At 44.7% G+C, this 21,938-nt stretch overlaps 1 protein-coding gene across 1 annotated transcript in view; it reads right to left on the reverse strand.

Annotated features, from left to right (window-relative positions):
* Positions 1–3,621: 3,621 nt before the first annotated feature.
* The window catches only part of FSTL1 (follistatin like 1), a 55,290-nt gene continuing 36,973 nt past the window's right edge, over positions 3,622–21,938 (reverse strand). The window contains exons 4-11 of the mRNA XM_036349755.1: positions 20,711–20,840; positions 19,818–19,850; positions 18,057–18,187; positions 14,255–14,373; positions 12,839–12,951; positions 12,417–12,527; positions 9,577–9,653; positions 3,622–6,298 (exon numbers count right to left, since the gene is read on the reverse strand). Of these exons, the coding sequence (XP_036205648.1) occupies positions 6,254–6,298; positions 9,577–9,653; positions 12,417–12,527; positions 12,839–12,951; positions 14,255–14,373; positions 18,057–18,187; positions 19,818–19,850; positions 20,711–20,840 (759 nt within the window). The 3' untranslated portion in view covers positions 3,622–6,253. The remainder of the gene's footprint in view (positions 6,299–9,576; positions 9,654–12,416; positions 12,528–12,838; positions 12,952–14,254; positions 14,374–18,056; positions 18,188–19,817; positions 19,851–20,710; positions 20,841–21,938) is intronic.

A 21,938-nucleotide genomic window follows, 5' to 3' on the forward strand; every position in this document is an offset into this window, starting at 1 on the left:
TATATATATACATATATATATATATATACACATACACATATATATAATATTTTAATATAAAGTAAAACATTTATGTGGTATATCAGATGGTGAAGTTGTGTAGAGAAAAATAAAGCATGGCAGGCAGATTGGAAAGAGGGGGTTATGGGACGGAGGGTTATAATTGTAAATAGGCTGCAATTTCCAGAGAAAGCCTCACCAAGTGTTTAAATTTTAACAAAGATTTGTAGGAAGTGAGGAAGCCAGGCCTTAAGGTGGGTTTGAGGAACAGTAAGAAGACCAGTGGTTGGAATAAAGAGAATGTGTAGGAGAGTGTAAGAGACAATCTCAGAAAGATAACAGGAGGCTGGATTGAATGGCACTTGCAGGCCATTATAAGGGTTTGGCTTTTGCTAATACTATGGTAAGAGATGGAAAGCTGTTAGAGGGTTTTTAACAGAGGAGTGAAATGATCTGACTTATATTTTAAAAATATCTTCCCAGCTCCTTTTGAGAAAAGACCCAAGAACTCCCAAGTGTGGGAATAGGTTTAGGAGATTGTTACAATAATCCAGGTAAGAGAGGATGATGACTTGGTTCAAAGTGATATTAGTGAAAGTGATGAAAAGAAATTGGATTATGTACATATATTTTAAGGTAAAGCAAATAGGATTTGCTGAGAGATTAGATGATAAAGTGAAAGAAGGAGAGGGTCAGTGATGACCAAGGCTTTTGCTGGAGCAACTGGAAGAATGGAGTCAACATTTATTCTGATCAGAAAGTCCTAGAGTTTGGTTTGGGATGTGTTAAGTTAGAGATGCCAATGTCAGATATGTAAGGGGCAATGTAGAGTAGATGGTTGGATATGAAATTAGAGTTTAGGAGAGAGGTCCAGGCTTGAAACATAACTATGGGTGTTGTCAACCTATAGATGGCATTTCAAATTATGAGACTAGATGGACTCACAACGCAGTCGTTATAGATGGAGAAGAGTAGAGGTTCAGACACTGAGTCCTGGGACCCTCCAACATTTGTAGGTCAGGGAGACGAAGAGAAATCAGGAGAGGAGAATGAGAAGGCGTGGACATTTAAATGGAAGGGAAACTAGGAAAGCACCATGACCTGGAAACCAAATGAAGAAAATGTCTCAGGGAGGAAGTGGTGTGGTGAGCTGTGTCAAAAGCTGCTGATGGTTGAGAATAGATCCTTTCAGGGGAGGAACATGGACTACTTGTGGAATCTGAGAATAGATTACTGGACGGTTAACACAGAGGACAGTTTCTGTTTCAAAGGGGAGCAGTAGAAAAATGTGTATTAACTGAAAAAGTTACAGGGTTTTATTTTCCTTTTATTTAGATGGGATAAACAATAGTGTTTGTTGATAATGAACAAATGGAGAGTGTGAAGTTGATGTTGGGGAGAGGGCGAAAATTACTGAGTAATGTCTTCTACTAGCAGAGGGGATCGGGCTGATGCACAGGCAGAAGGATTTACTGTAAATAAGATTATGTGAAAGGTGGTTACATAGAGTAGATGGGCAGATGCAGAAAGGGGAGTAGTGTGGTGTTTGTGGAAATTCTTTTCTGCTTGCTTCTAATTTTCTTAGTGAAATCGGAGGCAAGTTATCCGCTGAGTGTAAGGCTGGGATGGTGATGTGGAAGATGTGAGGAGAAAGCATGAAATAGCCACCTAGGAGAGTAGGTGAGAATAATTAAAGAAACAGAACAGGGCCCTGGTTGGTGGTTCAGTTGGTTGGAGTGTCATCCTGTACACCAACACATGCAGGTTAGATTCCTGATCAGGGCACATACCTAGGTTGCAGGTTTGATCCTCGGTTGGGGTGCATATGGGAGGCAACCAATTGATCTCTCTCTGTCTCCCTTTATCTCTTTCTCTCTCTCCATATCCTCTGGTAAGAATTAGAAAAAAGAAAGAAAGAAACATAACAGGCTTCCTGGGCAATACTAAAGGCACTTTTGAGGTTTATGGTCATGAGTTTAAAGTGAAACCCCTCAGCATGATTGTGTGCTTTTTTCCAGCCACATTCAGCTGCTCGTGTGTGGACAGAGAATAGGAGGAGAGTCGGGCTAACCAGATGTGGAGGTTTTGCCATGCAGGTATGACACAGGAAGACAGATGCAGGCTAGACAGTGATGAGAATAATCAATCATGGGATCTAAGCTGGGTTAAGAAGGATGAAGGATGCCAATGGAAGAAAGGACGGTGAAAAGGTGGTAGGATTATTTGTTTTTTTATCCTGATGGCAGCTAAAAGATTTTTGGAGTTGGGTACTAGAGATAGTGAGATGGAGGATAGAAGGTAGTGTTTGGAGAGTTTCAGTGCCTGAAATTGAGATAATTTATTTTTACTTCCTGAACGCATACATACTGTAAGAGCATGGTAGAAGGTTAGGAGAGGCCAGCCAGTATTGAAAAGATAAATATCACATGATCTCACTCATATGTGGGATACAATGATCAATATAAATGGATCCAGAGACAAGATAGCACTGAGCAGACCATCCAACCTCGGGGAGAAGGCAGGGGAGGGGGGATTAGAGATCAACCAAAGGACTTGTATGCATGCATATTAGCATGACCAATGGACACAGACACTGGGGCGGTGGGGGCTTGCCTTCAGGGGTGGGAGCAGGGGGGAGTGTTAATCGGGGAAAAAGGAGACATGTAATACTTTAAACAATAAAAATAAATAAATAAATAAATAAATAATAAAAATAATGAATTGCATCACAGCCTGTTAAAAACCTGTTAATTGAAAAAAAAATAAAATAATAAAAGTGGTTGTGGACAAGATACTCTTCAAATTTGGTTTAAGATTTTCTTCTGTGAATGAAAATTTGAATAATCAAACTATGATTAATGAGATCAGTAATCTATAACAATAACATAACTGAGTTAGCCTTTTAATATTTGATATGCATTTGAGTAATACCCCAAATCCAATCAAGGTATCCTGGCTATAATTTTAGAGAAGCAAGACTTCAACACATGATTAAAATTAAGAAAGCATAAACCTCATCAACCATAATGAGCTCTTTCAGAAGATAGTATTATTGGGGTGGGGATTACATGTCTATAATAATCACTGGGACATGGGAGAGGAAAGCAAGTGTTGGTCATGTGTCTCCTGGACAGAGTAGAACAGAGGGTCTTAACCCGCCAACATCAGTCCTCTTGGGAATATTTGTTCCTATGGATAATGCATGTATAGCAGGTAAAAGCCATTAAGGTTTCCCAGGCAGACCCTGGCATACCCCCGTGCCACCTGCCCAGGATATTTGGTTCTCATAGTTTCCCTGCAGCCAGCCTCACCTGATGCCATTCCAGTCTCATAAGACCCATGAGGGCTTTAGGAGTCTAGTTTAACCACTTCTCAATACAGGAATGCTCCCTGACTTCTTATCATTTCCTACCCCAGACCCACCATCCATCATTCTTTTAAATAAACTTGTTCTATCCCTGAGTAAATCTTCTCTCCCAGCTGCAGTTCCAAGATTTTATTAGGAGAAAACTTTTCAGGCCTCTTTTAAGGTTCCTGAAACCCAGACCCACCTACATCAGGTAAATATGTTCTCATAACTTTACTTAGGGGGGAGGGAAGGGTAAAGGAAACCAATGCGACTGTTATTTTAATTTCTTTATTTATCAAGAATAAAAAAAAAGAATCAGGAGTTACAAAAACAAGTTAAATGCAATATGGAAGCCTACTAAATACAAATACATTTCACAAACAAATAGGCAACAGAAACCTGTTTAAATTGCTTCTTGAAATTTGACTATTTAAAAACATAAGTGTAAAGGAGAGACATTCAGACTGGTTCACATGGACTTACTGGCAGGTGGAGGAGCCCTGCTTTCCAAAAACAGTGATGGAGTTGAGTCATGGCATGTGAGGTCTCCATGGACACCGGTGGGGAGTACATGTCTATAGTAACAGATGCTGTAATTAATATGTTTATAAAATAGTATACACACAGAGAAAGCCCAAGGAAGCTTGCAGACTAAGCCTTGTGCTTTTAGAGAGCTGGAGGAACTAAACCCAATTTAATCCTGTTTATTTGCTCCCTGTAAGATTCCCCAGACTAGGCTACTTAGCAGCTTTCCATGAATGGTCATCAGATCACATGATTCTGTGGTGCAGGTAATAGCTTCCCTATTTACAGGAGGAATGCAGATTTGCTCTTAGGAATTCAGTGTTGTAGGGTAGGTTAAGTCTTGGATGGCAACCATTGTCCTAAATGTAACAGGTGAGAAGACACTCTGGTTTCTTGCTTTAAACAAATTGGTATTCCTGCTCTCATTCCCATAGTGTCCGAGGGTTGGCAAGCTTGATCAAACCGTGCTGCTGGGGTTCTCCAAGGCACTTGGGCAGGGAGGTGCCTTTCGGACAGCACAAGCGGGGTTCCAGGGGAGCGTTTAAGTGGGATGTCGATAAATGCTCAAAATTCTAAACAAAGTGGAATGTTCTCCTTTCAAAGGAGAATAAGGACATTGTTTAGCAGAAATTCCATTTCCAGTACAACTTTCTCAGAGTTGCCTGTGCAGTACAATCTACATAATTTCCCTCTAATGGTCTGAAAATGAGATCTTATGTCAAGTTTTAAATGTCTGTTATTCCAAATGCTTGTTAAGTATGGTATTGAGTGGGGTTAATAAGGACACAGGCCAAAAGACATAGGAAAGACTGACTGCTCACCAATAACAATGTTAACATTAAATTTCCACTTTTCCGCTCTTGAAATGGGAAACTTCCTTTTGTCCTCATCTCTAAATGGAAAGCCATTTCTGTTTTCAAGAAGGTTTAAGAGGAAATGCAAAAGTGAAGACCAAGTGGACTGGTTCTCTTCCCACTCTTTTCCAGGGCAGGGTTTATCCCAGAGGGCTCTGCATCACACACCGCACAACCCGTGGGGCCATTCACTGAGGTCAAACTTGGTCAGCTTGTTGTTGGCTATCCGAATCTTCTTCTTATAACAATAAGTTTGCATTTGTCCTAAGAAGGAAAATCACAGGAACCTGTCTCCTCTGGGCCAATGATCAGAACCATAGACTTTACAACTTATGAAATGGAAAGGCTAATGCATTCATACCTGCTCAGTGAGGAAACTGAGGCCCAGAAATAGAAAGAGCCAGGGCCAAAGTCACTCTCCTAGTTAGCGGTGGATCAACGAGCACTTTGATAGGCTGGGATATCTAAGCCTTGCTTTGGCTGCACTTGTCTCCATCCTTTGAAATACTGACTAGCATGAACTTAGAATAATTGAAAACAAATTAGCTTTTGGATCTAGAAAGCGTGTATGGAGGCGCTTCTCTTCCCCTGGCTTCTGGCTGAGGTGTCCACTGCTCCTGGGGTAGACTGCTGACCCACTGGGAGCCAGGGGCAGTCTCTGGGTTACAGCTAGTATGCGGCAGGGTGGGAAGTCTGGGTTATAGTGGTCCCTGCACCAGGAAGAACCCAAACTCCCCCACCTCTGAAATGGTAGGACTACTGAAAAATAATTACAAAAGCTTAATTCCTAGTCAAGAAAATAAAATATAAAAGAACAACAATAACATAATGATAATAATTGAAAAATGAAGTCAACTTGCCAAAAAAGTTTTACAGAAAAATAGCACCTTTGGTAAAAAGTATTTTTAAAATTTGGTTGGGTCTCTAAGGGGCTGGAAGTCCACAAGTATCTGCATCATTTGGGTGCACGCTCCCATAAACTCCATCAAGTATGAGGGACACTGGGTAACTAGCCAATGACTGTGTATCTAGAGGCAGTGGTTGGGGCCATGAGAAACAAAGACGCTGGAGCCTTATGCCGACTGGAAAGGGCTGGAAGCAGAATGCGTTCTTCTCCACTGAACTTCCCAAATCCCTCCTCTAGGGATAGTCTGCTAAGTTCTCTCTGGCACTGTTTGCCTCCCTGCAGCGTGTTTAGAGCTGCGGTAGACTCAGAAGTGGTTCAGATCTGGGTCCGCTCCTCTCCCAACCCTGACGTAGTTTCCTTACTTGCCTCCAGCCCCCGAGCCCCATTTATACAGTTTCTCTTAAATCACTCCTAGAAATGAAGGCTATGGCCCTTCCCCTCCTAGCCAGCCACCCCTGTTTCCTTTATTGCAAAACAAATAGACGAAATAAAACGTGTTGCTATACAAGCAAATACTGGTGATTTGGCGATTGTAGCAGACACTTGTGTATACCGGACTCAGCGCTGAAGTGGAGGAGAAGGTGCCGGGCTCTGGACACCTTCCCAGGTGCCTCCTCACTAGATCTCTTTGGTGCTCACTCTCTTAGTCTTTTCAGCTGTTTCCTTTGAGAAGCAAGAGAAAAAATAAATGTTATGTAAAAAAAAAAAAATCAGTGGCATTTACCTAGTCCTCAATACTTTATCTAGCATTGACAGATTCATGCTTAAGCTGAATTTTAGTTCTGGTTACTTGTCTGTCTCCTGCATGGATGGCAAACAACTTGAAGGAAACATGTTTTATTCACAATATGGTCACGTAGGGGCTGTCACGGAATTAAGAGCTGACCCTATTTGAATTCCTATGAAACAATCAGACCACACATTTTGATGCCTGTCTTAAAGATGAAGAGAAGGCTACAAAATGGAAGTTTTACAAGACGTCCTGAGTCCAAGTCCTGAGAGGCTTGAAGAGAGACAGGCCCTGGAGGCACAATACCTGGGCTTCGATCATGGCTGGGCTACTTTCTGGGAGGTTTGGGGCATATTATGAAGCTTTCCATGCCTCAATGTCTTCAACTACAAGACGAGGATAATAAAGTTCCATCTCTTACAGCAAGGATACATTTCTTCAAAAGGAGACATTTTTCTTACAGCCAATAAGCTCATGAGGAGACATTCAACGTCAATCATTAGGGAAATGCAAATAAAAAAAAACTACAGTGAAATGCCACTACACAGGGATGGCTAAAATAAAAAATAACGGACAATGACAAATGTTGGCAAATTTGTGGAGAAATTGAAACAGCCTGGCACTTCCTCAAAATATTAACAGGGTTACCATATGATCCAGCAATTCCATTTCTAACTGTTACCTAAGAGAACTAAAAACACAAAACTTTTACAAGAATGTTCATAACAGTATTATTCATCATAGCCAAAAAGTGAAACCTAAATATACACCAGCCTATGAATAGATACACAATATGTGGTATATTCATATCATGGGATGTTATCTATATATATAAAAGCCTAAGTGACTGGCCGACCTGCTGACAGCTATGATGAACAATGACCACCAGGGGGCAGACGCTCAATGCAGGAGTGACAGCAACTTTACAGAGTGCCCTCTTGTACTCCGAGACCTCAGGGGATGTCAGACTGCCAGTTTCAGCCCAAATCCTGCAGGCCATGCCGAGGGACCCCACTTGCCAGAGGGACCCTGCTCACTCTGCAGATGCCCTTTGAGCCCCGGTGCCACCCCAGGTGCAGCAGGCCAGGGAGGGGCTGCGGGAGGTTGGCTCCAGGGCGCGTCCAGCTTTTCTAGCCCAGTCCCGCCCCTCTGGCCACCTTCTAATTAATTTCCTTTCAATCTGTGCACCGGGGCTGATTTTATCCATAAAAAAGGATAAAGCATATATTTCAACAGTAATTGAAAAATCTTTAATAAAAAAAAGAAATGAAGCACTGATTCATGCTATAACAAGGATAAACCTTGAAAACATGCTAAATGAAAAAAAGACAAACAGAAAACACTATGTATTGTATAATTCGATTTACGTATGTCCAGAACAGGAAAATCTATAGAGTTAGAAAATAGGTTAATGATTGTAGAGTGACTTCTAATGGGTATGAGGTTTCTTTGGGAGATGATGAAAATGTTCTGGATACATAGTGATGGTGGCTGACAATCTTGTGAATATACTAAAAACTATTGGATTGTACACTTTAAAGGTGTGAATTTTGTATGTGAATTACAACAAAAAATTTAATAGGAAATAAAAACAACAGTGACTGGTATCTAACAGACACACTGTTGGTGCCCTGTCCATAGCCCTGGTCTTTAGCATCTCAGTTCACTGACATGGCTTCTTACTGCCAGTACTTGCACCATTTTGGCAGGCGAGAAATGCCAGGTAATTTATGTTTGCTGGAGGGATCCTTGCCAATAGCTGACAGGAGTTCTGGTAGGAATACCCTCAGGCATGAAAACTGCTCCCACAGTTCCTCACGAGGATTAAGCTCCGCTTGCCTACAGTGATAACTGCTGGATACGCACTCTGTTACTTCCTCCCCATCCTGAGCTCACTTCCCAATTTCCCTTCTGGTGTTGCCTGGGATTGCCTTCCAAATAAACTATTTGTGCCTGAGTCCTTGCCTTAGCGTCTGCTCTCGAGGGAACTCACATAGACAGGGACACTTAAAGATGGGAGCTCTTCTAATTCACTCCCCACTCTCTGATCATCTCTCCATCCTAAATGCAAGGAATTCCTATGGACTTCGTTTTTTCTTTGGTGGAGTTGTACTCATCTGGAAACTCAAGACTGCTGAAATATGGAAAAACAGAAGATGGGAGATTCTGCATTGGCTCAAAAAACTTACATGAGGTTTCTACACTATTAGTGATAATGACAAAATGCATATAAAATCAATAAATATGAACAATTACTATTAATATTAACAATTCTTTATTTTCAAGTGAAATATTTCACTCAATAGTTTAGCAGTTCTTATGACCTTTATATTCCTTAAAAACTTCTAGGAGAGAAAAAAACAACCCTGTAGGTTGCTTAGTGTAAAAAACAAAAACAAAAACAAAAACAAAACTTCTATGAGAGAGAGAAGGCTTGAATGACCAGACCCAGTCTACAGACAGGTGGTCTAAGGTGCAATATCCTTTGTTAAGACTTTGGTAAACGAGTGGAAGACAGGCCCGGGAGTCCAGCATAACCATGTTTTCTCCCTAGGCCCTTAGCAAAATATGTCAGTGGATCACAATTCTGCTAAGAACCTTTACCCAAGAAGGCCTTCAACTTGACATAGAACCTGAACAGAATTCTTATATCTCAAGTCTCCAGGAAGCAGAACCTCAAAGTTTCCTGTGTTTGTCATCCCAGGCTGTTTTCTAGCCAGCTTAATATTTAACTTAAATCCTTTCTGTTCCAGTCCAAATCCACTAATTTCACTGAGAGCCAACTATATACCAAGCCCTATGCTAATATAGGGCTGCAATGATGAGCAAGCTATACTAGTAGAGCCTGGCCTTCAAGAATGCATGGTCTTTGGGTCTGGCCACTGGTTGCGACAGAAAACAGTTAACTTATTTAGCCCATGTTCATTTGCAAACCACTTGAAACCCATTTGCAAATCACCAACTGGCTGATTCTTATTTATTAAGCAATAAATAAGTTGCCAAGTTGTAATCTGCTAGGACCCGTGGGACCCTGCAAGGACCCCACCAGGGAACTGTATCGTAGTTTGATACTATAGGTGTATCATTCAGGACCTACTGTCCTAAACAGAGTGCATCTTCTTGGTCTCCCAGGACATTAGGCAACATCTGAGTGGTGGAAGGGTCTGGTGGCAGCAGAGATACCTGAATCAGCACAGAGGCTGCAACTCACCTGGTGCTTTTGGAACTCTTGGACATATCTGGTCATCTCCTCCTCTGTCTGGGTCTGGGCCCTTTTCTGATTCTTTCCTGCAAGAAGAACCAAGGCTCAGAGGTGGCTGAGGGAAGCCAGTTGGGGGTCCCACTGGTATCTATTTTCTAGGTCTTTAATTTCATCTCCTATTTAATCAGTAGAAGAGGTGAATTATCCACATTCCTCTGACACCTCCAAATTAACTCACTGCAAATAAAGCATCCTACCCCCACCCTTCTCTGGCCTCTGTCCCTAGTGACTTTAACTGCTCCAGCCCATCCTTTCCAGGAGCTGACCCTGCAGAAAGAACTACAGAGAAAATCTGGACCCTGACTCAGGCATTCTTCTGGGGCAGTGATTCCCTACCTTTCACAGGTCCTGGAGAACACTTCAAATACAAATGCTTAGACTGCACCTCCAGAGACTCTGATTTAATTGTTATGAGGCAAGGCCTGGGTACAGGGTTCTGTAAAGCTCTCGAGATGGTTCTGATGTGCAGCCAGGGTTGATCACCACCACAACTACAGTGTCTACCAAACTTGCACAGTGAAAAAAAAAATCACAGAATATGTCTTAAGAACACAGGTTTCCAAGCTGCTCTTTTGTGGCTTCTGATTCAGTAGGTTTGGAATGGAGCCCAGGAATCTGTATCTTTATCGAGAATAGCACTGTTGTTAGGAAATACCGCTCCAACACCACTTCCAGACTTTAGCATCAAGTTGCCCCCCATGGCAACTTCCCTTGGCTCTGGCTCCAGCTGGCTTCGAGTCTCAGTGCCCCTTCTTTTCTGTACCATTGGGATTTAGGATCTAACTTTCAGGTATTGACCTGAAAATGCCTTGGATGCCATCTCTACAATGACCTCTCAGGTCCATGGCCTGCACACCAAGATGTGCTAAGGCCCCCGGGGCACGACCATGGAGAGTGCTCTTTATACATAACCACGTAGGGCTCTGAACATGGGCCATCAGAGAGGATAAACAGCCCAGTTACTGTGGAAATGGGCATGGTCCCAGGAGGGCAATTATTTGGATTCTGTCTACTGCATGTGATGGGGCTCATTATCCAGATGATCGTAAACCAGCTGTTCACCGATTGCCTGCATCTTAGAAAGGGATGGCTACCTTTACTAAGCCAGACCAGGAGCAGTTAGGTGTGAAAAACTATTTTGGGTAGATGAGTAGAGTACAGGGGGCTTCCTGGTTGAGGCAGGCTGGGTATTGTTTTGAAATGTTCTCTCTTGGCTTCACTAGCTACTGTATGCTTGGCCTAGCTACCATGGCTTTAATTTGGCCTCCAGCAACTTCTAGGCATTTCTACCACTAAACAGCCTCTTCCTGCTTTTTCACTTGTCTCTGGAGTTAGGTAGGCGTCCTGTCCTCCCACACTGAGAAGAGACTTGTTCCTGGGGAGTGGGAGACGAGGGATCCTCCAAGCTCCATTTGTATTATTGGTGTCTGGGCTTTTAATCTAGAAGAAACTCTTCCGGGGTCCTTGACTCTGTCTCCAATTACCAGATAACCTGGCCTTGAACATGATCCTAGGACCAGCCTGCTTTTTCTTGTCTCAGTTTGCTTTTTTTTTTTTTTTAAATATGATTTTATTGAGTTCAGAGAGGAAGGGAAAGGGAAAGAGTGATAGAAACATTAATGCTGAGGGAGAATCATTGATGGGCTGCCTCCTGCACACCCCCCGTTAGGGATTGAGCCCACATCCTGGACATGTGTCCTAACCTGGAATAGAACCGTGACCTCCTGGTTCATGGGTCAACAATCAACCACTGAGCCAAACTGGTCGGGTTCAGTTGGCTTTTTAAGATATAATTTTAGGTTCACTCCATCTAGTGTAAATTTGGGGCTTGATTCCTTCCAACTGACCTTTCTTCCCTGAGCATGTGACCTAGCTTCACCCTTGTCTGTCCTGTCTCCACTCTGAATGGTGCCTAGTTTTTCCCAGGGCTTGGCTTTAATCTTTTCCATCATTGTTGTCCAAGACCTTAATGCAGCGGTTCTCAACCTGTGGGTCGAGACCCCTTTAGGGGTCGAACAACCCTTTCACAGGGGTCGCCTAAGACCATCGGAAAACACATATATAATTACAGTAGCAAAATTACAGTTATGAAGTAGCAACAAAAATAATTTTATGGTTGGGGGTCACCACAACATGAGGAACTGTATTAAAGGGTCGCAGCACTAGGAAGGTTGAGAACCACTGCCTTAATGGGACCCTAGTGGTTCTGCACTGGCCTCCCAAACTCTGTCTGACATCTCTATATCCCCAAGTCACCCTGCCCATGTCTCAACTTAAGGAATATCTAATTCTGTTAGTTCACAGAAGGTCTACATTCTTCCTTTTTCTGCTGAGAATGGGTGGTGAGGAATTGTTTTATCTTCCAAACACCGGAGTCTTTTACATATAGGATTTTCTAAGCTATCATGAGGATTAAGTGGGTTAATATGTAAAGTGCTTAGAAACTGCCTGGCACATTGTTCTCACTAAATAAGTGTTAACTTTCATTATTATTATCACCATTCCAATCTCATATCAACATTTGTTCTTGCCCTGGGTCTTGAACCTCTTTTGTTCTAAGCCTCTGGAGTGATTTTCAAACTTCTGAGTCTGGGATAAGTGCTTTGTCCTCAGTGCTGCCTTCTTGCAGCTCCAATATGACAAGGTTGAGTCTGTCACTTGCTGCCCAGGTTCCTTGCTCCCAGCTACCACCATTGTCTTTTCCATCATCCCCACCCTGACTTCTCTCATGGTGATTTCATGAAGGGAGCTCTGCCCCTGTTGTTCCTTCTGCCTGAGGCACAGCTCACCGTCACAAGTCATGGCTGTGCAGACCCAGTTTCCACAGGCACAGACGCAGCGGTTACAGTCCACCTCGGTCTCAGCTCCATCGGCGTACATTTCATCCTCCAGGGCACACTCTGTTGGGACCAAAAATAAGAGAGGCAATCATTTAGGGTGAAGGTGGAACACAGAGTCATGTCTACAGTCTGTGTACTTTACCCTTTCCCCAGACAAGACCTGCCTGTCCCTCAGAAGCACTATATCTGAGCAAATGCTAACCATCAGCCAAAGGTTTTGGACCTGAACATCACTATGAAGATGAAGGGCTAGAGCCCACCTAGAATCGTGGAAGGGAATTTTCTTAGCAAACACTGGAGAGGGCCATCAATTTCAGTCCCTCAAAATGCTCCCACCCCCCCTCACTCCTTGTTTCTTAGGTGAAGCATACTCTTCTCTGGAGGGTTGAAGGACGGATTGAGGCACTTGAGGAACTCTTGGAAGCTGAGTTTCCAGTCAGCATTTTCATCAGACAGCTCAATGAGAGCATCAACACAGAGTCCTCTGAAACAAAACACAGGAGAAATGTGTCAGCCAGACCTCAGGAAGGTCTGAAAGTGTCAGGACCATGCACACCAGGGGCCCCAGAGGAGGCCAAGAAGGTGACTGTTAATTGATAAAGTTTCTCTCTACACTGACCTCCCACAACCATCAACCCTCCTGACTCCTGAAAGCAACCAACCTTTAGTCTGATATACCGAATGTCAGATCACTCAAATGTTCCTCCTCAGACAACTAAGACTTCCTGTATGGTTTTTTCCAGTTTGGATTGACAAATGTTTCACAACCTGCACACCTTCCACCAGTAATTGCCTTTCCCTATGGTGTGTCAAGCCGACCAAACAAGGAAAATCAAAACAGAAGCGAGAGGAATAGACAATATGAAAGCAATGTGTGATCTGAAAGAACGTGGAGTTCAAGCAAGCATCACCATTCTAGAACAAGACCTTCCAGAAATTTCACAGGATCTCAGCTCTCTCACTCTCCCATGGCCTGGATTTGAGCCCTGGCTCAATCACTTACTGCCCAAATGGCCTTGAGCTAGTTATTCAACCTTTCTGTGCCTGCTTTCTCATCTGTAAAATGGAGACAGGACTCCTCCTTCACTGAGATGGTATGGGGATCAAACGTTGAACTTGTAAAATATTGCCTAATTTTAGTTTATCAAAATATGAAGGCTTTTCAGATATTATACTTAGGCCATGGACTATTATTAAGAAGGAATCTTTCTAGAGTCTGGGCTTTCATGCTTGTACTTCCTTTGAACAAAGTGGTGCTTAAACTATTTTAATTTTTACCAATGTACTGGAACCACACCAGAGGTTTCTTAGGGATTCATTTTTATTACTATTTGCTTTGGAATGATACCAGAAAAGGAGAGGGATGTACTCACATTTGTAACCATTAGAGTTCTCTACATGAAATAGCACCGATTATCATAAAAATCAGATCTAAGCTACAGTTAAATATTGCATTAAAGTAATTCCTTCAGAAAATTAACCGTTAAAACATTACCACAACACTCAGAAACAACTTTGTTCTGATGCAACCTTGATCATTTACTTAAAATTACATGCTTCTATTCCTTGCAAGTTCTAGCCAAAAACAATAACTGTTTGATCAGATACTAGTGGTGCTCAGTATATTAGTTCATAATGTTCACAGATTAGACCCGGACAGAATTCCTATTTTTCTTTTTATTCGCATTAACACTGGTGGCTCCTTTGTAGCAGGAAGGAGTTCAAATCCCCTCTCCTATCCAGCCTTCCTCTCATGGACCCCTCCCTGTCGCTCTCACTCCACTCACCTAAGCAGCTTGTTGTTCTCCTGGTCTGCATAGGTGGTGATGTTGATGGCGGTTTCATTCTGCTCCACAAATTTCAGGAACTCACTGGAGTCCAAGCGAGAGTCACCATTATCAAAATTCTAGAAAGGGGATGAAGAGATCTTTCAGGAACAGTTTGTAGAACCCAGTTCCAGCATTCCCCCGCTGGGCTGGACCCACCCCTGGTTTATCTTGTTCTGGACATGTTCCAACCAACTCTGCCTTGGCTTAGCCTCAGAGAGCTACAGCACCAAAGGCTCGGATCCCTGGGCACCCAGAGAAGGCACCTGAGTCTCGAGATGAGAGTGAAAGTACCTGGGCAGAGGCCACTGAGGGCCTTCCAAACCCAGCCGCTGCCAAGGAGGGCAGCCTGAGGTGGTCCGCGGAACCCAGAAAGCCTGGGGGGCTTCAGGAACTCTGCAGACAGTCTCGATGGCAGCCCTGAGTTCAGGCAGCCACCACACCACATCCTTAAACCCTAAAGAACATGTGGTAACAACTCTGTGAGCCAGAATTTCCGTGGCAGAACCCAGGAAGTGTATTTCTAGCATGCTACTTGGGAATAATGACACAGGTGGCACTCAGAGCTCACAGGGCCATTTCTTAATGCTTGATTTCCAGCTTCCCTGGCCTGCTCAGTGCTTAACTTTCACACTGGTACCCTTCATCAGTGAGGAGACAGACGCAAATGGCTTGCAGGCAGAGGTGGTGCAAAATCCCCCACCCTTGTCCTGTGTGTGGGCCCCACTGCAGCACAGGTCCTCAGCTGTCCAGGCTGTCCTCATGGCCCAGCTGATATCCCATGAGCACAGGGTGAGGGTGTATTGAGCTCAGGCATTGTCCCCACTTTGTCAAGATGCTAAACCAAGCCCTTGTATTCAGGCCCCAGCTGTAGGAGGGGGTTGTCAGTTTCAAGGCTTGGCTTAAATTCCAAGTTGGACACTTGTTTTCCTAAATAGTTCGAATGGAAAAAATTTTGTCTTTCAAAATTCTTCCCTTAGGTTGCCTCATACTGCTGCCCTGGGAGTAATCAGCACCCTCATGGTACCTTCAAGGTGGATTCCCAGATGGTGTAAGGAATTCTGGAAGAAAAGTCTGTCCAGGTTTCTAGGTGGAAGGTAAAGACACAGCTACCAACTGTCCTTCGATAACTGTCACAGTCGCATGTATTCCACTCTAAGGCTGTAAACCTGTCCAGGGTATGTATGACAGCAATGTATGAGACAACTATGACGGCCCTTGTTTAGTATCTGTTCATGATTCTTGTCCTAATTCCTAGGAAGAGTTCTCAGATGTTCTGTAGTCACCATACATTCACCCGAGGAACCTTCCCTAAGTGTTCACCTTGTGAGGTCTTGATTAATGAACATAGAGAAATAAAATAAGGTTGGCCCGGTGCCATTCTTAGCAGCATAGGACTTTCTTGGGTCCAAATGCTGCAAGTGCTGGACAGACCGGAGCAGCTTTTACAGACGCAACCCCATCAGGGCCTGAGTACAGACTGAGTGTGAGGAGAGGAACAGTCCCGCAATGGCTGTGGACCCAGAGGGCACTAGGGGCACCCGGAGCCTGGCACCTACAGCCCAGGCAGCTCTCAAAGGGCAGTGCTGAGTACACTCCCTGCACATTCAGTGGGACCAGAGTCCAGGCCTGAAGCTGAGGGAGGGGCCAACCTGCCTGCACTCATCTCATGAGGACCCAATTGGGCTACTCCAGGCCAGGTCTGTATGTGGCAGCCACAGGAAAACAGGTTTGAAACCAGCCCTGAAACAGCCTGGAATCCTGAAATCCCTAGGGGGCCTGCAGGGGTGAGGGGGAGGTCGGGTCATGAACTTGGACCAAGAACCTACCTAATTCACTGTGTCTCTGTTCAACCAACCGGCTACAAAGGCATAGTACCTCTTTACACCAGCATTTCCCAGATCTACACTCAAGATAACTGCCCTTTTCTATGTAACCTTAGGGTTGAGGCAAGGCAGAAAAGTGTGCTTCGAGACCCATGTTTGGGCTTACTGCAAGTTTGGAGATTGCTGAAAGGAGATGGGCTCGGCCAGGCACGCAGTCGCGTACAGAAGCTGGGCTGATGGGAAATGTAATCCTGGGGTAAGGGAGATCAGAAGGCTGGATCCAGTTTCAGCCTGGCCACCAGGAGTCTGCCACCCAGAGTCCGGGTTGTGTGTGTGACATGGCCGTGGAAGCCTCTTTCTTTATCTCTTCTCACGCTTTCACCTAAGAAAGATTGACTGAATCCCCAGTTGAGGTGAGGGCCTGATTTTGGTCTTCTCCGCATTCTGATTAGATTTGCTTTTTAACTGATTTTTCTATAAGGAACGCCAGCTGGGCTAAGGGAGATTCACTGGTGCAGAAACAGTCTCTGTGAGGTATCAGATCGCTTAGAAACAGGCAGCTGTTTGCCTAGTGGGCGGGAGTCTCCGTTTGAAGACTCCACATACTAGTACAGGTCTCAGATAATCATCAAAAAGCAGATGCTGAAGGACAGATAAAGAGCTTCCCAAGGGCTCCACAGCGTGGGAGAGGTTGAGACAGAGGACACCGTGAGAAGGGCTGTGCTTTAACATCCAGGTGTGACCTCAAACACTTGGAATCAAGAGAGATATACTTGTTCTGCCATAGAAGAGAGAACTCGCCATCTAAAGACAATAACACAAGCAGACTCTAAAATGACCAGAGATCCTATTTCAAGCCAACGCAGTATGTAGGGTCCAGAATGTCCGTTAGAAGAGGAATCCATAGACTGGGCTGATGCTGACCACATTCGGTGACTGCAGAGCTGGCAAGAAGTTCTTCATGTGCCTGGGGTTGCTCCTGAGTCCTGCCTGGTTAGGTTCTGGGACAGAAGGCCCTGAGGCACGTGAGGGCGTGCATGTCTGGGGATGAGCATTCCAGGGCATCTGCCCAGAGATGTGTGTCTGCAAGTGAAGGGGCTTTTGTGCGCATGTGGGAATGTGGGTAACGGAGTGCATGTGTCTGTGGGTAGGATGTGTCTCTGTGTGGCGTGTGCATCTCTGTAAGTGGGGTGTGTGTTGCTGTGCGCACACGCGCTTGCTTTTGCATGTAGTTTGTTTATCTCTGAGAGGGACATACATTCATGTGCGTCTGTGTTCTCGTCCATCAGCTGGAAGAGAGCACCCTTAACTGCTTCTTCCAACAACTATTTCAAGCTCCCAGAAAGATCTTGACATGGTGGCCTTGCTCATTGCTAAGTACTATTTCTACCCTCATCTCCCTTTTTGAAGTAGCATCTCTCCTGTTCCCAATGGGAATAATCTGTCTCTTTAAGAGAGTAGCAATCTCTAGGTTCATGAAGGATCCTGGACCCATGAAATGCCAACCCATCGACTCTTCTCAGATGAGAGTTGCTCTGTGGGCCATGGGTAGTCAGTTAATGACTTAGAGAAATATCAAACTAGGTGGGAAAGAGGGTAAGGAGGCCTGGGTCTGAGTGAGAGCAGAAGGTATTTTTGTATTGGCAAACAGTTCTATAAGGTGTCATATGGGACAGGGGCATGGAGCCTGGCCATAGTTTTCATACATAAGCTTTTTGACACCTATGTGGCTTTAACTGCACAAACAGAGCAACACATATGTGTTTGACCATAAAGACTGTACTACTGGACTCCCTCTGATCAAGCTGGTCAGAAGGCAACTGTCGCTGCTCATGGAATGATCTATGGTGAGGAAACACTCAAGGACTCTCTGCTGGTTTGCATTTCCTCGTGGTCTGGCCACGGGCGACCAGTCTTTGACCCCAACTTTGGATTACCTTGAAGTACTTGTCCAGGATTTCACTGTAGTTGCTGCCTTTAGAGAACCAGCCGTCTGGAATGATCTCTGCTTCCAGCCACTGGATGATGCGACGCCGGAGCTCATCGCGATTGGACTGATAGCAAACGACTGCAGGAAAGGGGGGAGGTCAACTGACGGTGAGGACCCCAGTGTCCCCCAGCACCCACCATGTGAGTGCGTCATCTCATTGCAGTCCCACAGCACTTAGGGAAACAGGATGGCCACGCACATGCTACAGAGGAGTCAACCCAGGGCACATACTGGAAAGTGTTGAACCCAGGATTCAAGCTCGAGTGTCTAAAAAATTTTATAAAGATCAAGAATATTGAAACAGAAAGACTATATTGCATAGGTGAAGGGAAAAAAAGTAAAGCAGCAAAATAAAGGTCATTTTCATTAACTTTAGGAAGCTGAGGGCGTGGGGGAAATCAATCAATCAACAGAACAGCTCTCTTGGCCCAAAGATAAGGTAAAATAATACACGAATAAAGGAGAGCATTGCATTTCTTTATGCCACTGGATTTCTGATTCTCTCTGTATAGCTTTTCCTTCTCTCACCAACTGGGTCAATCAAAACTTTCTTCCACCTAAATTGTACACTGCCTGCATTATACACAACAGAAAATGAGGCCAATGACGGGCCACGTTGAAGCCAGTCTCTGGACAGCTGTGTAGGCCACATGGGAACAACAGGTGGGGCTGAGAGTTGGGTGGATGGGGAAGCAAGGAAGGGAAAGACTTGGCAAAAGGGAATTTCTGGAAGATAATACATGTTAGGACGTGCAAAAGGCACTAAGCCAGTGAATGAAAATCTGGGCACCTCTCCCCAGTGTGCCACTTTTTAGCTGTGGGATTCAGGGAAATTCACCTGGCCTCTCTGAGCCTCAATCTCCTCATCTGTAAGGTAATTACAATAAAACCTACCTCACAATGTTATTGTGAGGATTTAAGGAAATGTAAAGGGGTCTGCATTTATAAATGACGATGAAATTTTACTTTTTATTCGTAGAAGATCACAGAAGAAATCTTACTAGCATTACAGATCCCCCCCTTTCTTAAAAAGTTGTGCCTCTGATTCTGCTCATCCCCCAACAACAGGCTATCTTGCAGATCCCTGAAGGAAGGACTCAGTGACTTTCTCATCCTAGCAGTTCAATCCCGACTCAACAAAAATGCAAAACGCAGTCAACATTCTGACCCAACCCGATGCTTCAAATGACAAACACACAAAAAACTGCAATGCAGTTTTGCAGCTTTTCTGAGCTATGCTGAAGAGCCACCAGCTGTGGGTCACAGGGCTGACACGGAGCTCTAGTGGCCTTCAGCAGGGATTGCAGAACACGAAGTTTCCATCATGAAAAGAATTTCCTCCCTAAGATGCACAGTGCATGGATGGGCCTTGAGAACATTATGTTTCGTGAAATAAGTCAGTCAGAAAAAGCTAAGAACCGTATGATTTCATTCATCTGTGGGATATAAAACTGAAACTCCTGAACACAAACAACAGTGGGGTGGTTGCCAGAGGGAAAGTGGTTGGGGATGAAGGAGGTCCCAAGAGATGGTGGCAGGAGAAGATCTGACTTTGGGTGGTGAGCACACAGTGCAATATACAGATCTTGTAACATTGAAACCCACACCTGAAGCCTATATATGTCCATGCTGATCAATGTCCCCCCAATAAATGTAATAACATTTTTTTTTAAAAAAAGGTGCACACTGTGGAAAAACAGGCACTCACCTGGGCTGGCAGATGGACCTACAGATTTCTTCTCTGAAAGACAAAAAAAGATGCATAATGCAAAGTCAAGAAAAAAGAAAATGTCTATGTATTACTAGGATTAAAATGGCCCCACATTAAGTAGCCACCTGTAACCTTTTCATCATTTTGTCTTAAGTCCTGTCTCCTTTCCTTCTTCCAAGATCCAAGTTTGGGGGAGAAGGCGGTCTTTTCTTTCCTGTTTTGTTTGACATTTTGGGGCCACTGAGTCCCTCCTGATCTCACACCTTGTCCTGCTAGATTGAGGGATGGGGGAGGTCACTGGGACTTTGAGATCTCATATGGAATCACTGTGGAAACAGAGTGCAGACCAACATGTGGGAAACACCTCTTGTTTCTTCAGGGAAGTTTGAGGCTGAGACAGGTTAGGCAGGGCAGCAGTTAGGCAAGGGGCGAATGTCTAATTAGCAACAAGCATGGGACCCCTTCCCTTTTAACCTTATGATAATGGTTTGAATGTAAACTAGAGGAAATATAATACTACCAGGGCCGAGAGGTACCCAAATTTTAAAAACATGGGAAAAGTGAAATTTACCTGCGTTTTAAAAAGATACAGAATTCACTTAAACACTTCCTTATTATTATTGATTACGGATGTGGTTGCCTACCCACCATTCAGCTGCAGACAGAGCTGGAAGCCCCCTGGGGGTCTGATACAGGAAACCCTGGGCAGAAGCCTGGGCCATCCAGGAGGAACCCAGCAGGCTCATGGGTGCCAAGAGGATATGCCTCCAAGAACCTGGGTGGTCTCCATGGCTTTGGGTGCTGTGGTCAGGGTGGAAAGAACTCCGGGTATCCCTGCCACACTGCTCTGCCTTCCTGGCTCCCCAGTGAGCAGTGAGAGCACTCCGTACCTTTGCAGTGTCCATCGTAGTCGACCTGGATTTTGGATCCAGTGAGGCAGGCATCTCGATGCAGCTCACAGTGGTTGAGGTAGGTCTTGCCGTTGCTGCCACACACAGGCCTCTTGTGAGGTTTGCATTGCTGAAACAGAGCTGGATGTTGGTGCAATCAAGGGTGCTGGCACACACAGAGCATGCACACACGAGCACACAGAGCCATCTCCTGAGGACTCCCCACCAGCAGCGATGGCCTCAGCAGTGGGAGCCTCAGCCCTGGCATCTGTGACCGTACACCACTTAGTGTTGGAGGCACCTTATCACCTTGCAGCCCCATATAGCTCTGTGTGCTGATCCTGGGTCAGGGTCTTCTGCTATTCAGTGAAGAGACAGACCCCACCTCCCTGCCACCTCCCTCCTTGACACACCCCTCCCTGCCATACCCCTCTGACACACCCCTCCCTGACACACCCCTCCCTGACACACCCCTCCCTGACATACCCCTTCCTGACACACCCCTTCCTGACACACCCCTCCCTGACACACCCCTCCCTGACACACCCCTCTCTGACACACCTCTCCCTGACACACCCCTCCCTGACATACCCCTACCAAACAAACAGAAAGGGCATTTTATTAGAAGCCAGGAGTTTGGAATTTTCATTGCTTTGCCGTTTTGTAGTAAGTTACTCAATGTCTCTGGCTGATCTAAGATCCCTTAAAAGTCAGCATTCTATGACACAAAACAGCCAGAGCTGAGGGCTGGAAATGTGGAGACTGCAAAGCAGGCAAACGCTGCACGCCTTCTACTCTTCTGGGGCGGACCCTGAAGGATCTTTGCTCTCTTGCTTTGCTTGTACTTTGGGGCCATTTTGTTTTCCTCCCAATCTTGCAACGCCTGCTGTGAGGCTGGGGGTTGGGGTGCCCGGATTTTTGTGAAGTATTACAGAGAATCATTATGAAAGAGGAAGTGGACTAAAGTTCACTTGGCACCTCGGCTATTTAAAGTGCCATGGTCACAGGCAAGCTCAGTTTCTTAAGACTTTTGTGGTTTCTGAAAGGAGAGAGGGAGAAGCAAGTTCAGCTTGGACGTAATAAAGGCACCGAAGCAAGAAAGAGCAGATGCAGTGAAAGGAAACACAGGACACTGGAGAGGGAGGTAGCCCAAACTTTCCGATTTACAGACAAGAACACCAAAGCCAGAATGACAAACTGCGCCTAACCAATACTCATGACTGAGTTC

The sequence above is a fragment of the Myotis myotis genome, unplaced genomic scaffold (genome assembly GCF_014108235.1).
Source record: "Myotis myotis isolate mMyoMyo1 unplaced genomic scaffold, mMyoMyo1.p scaffold_m19_p_2, whole genome shotgun sequence".
Taxonomy (NCBI): Eukaryota; Metazoa; Chordata; class Mammalia; order Chiroptera; family Vespertilionidae; genus Myotis; species Myotis myotis.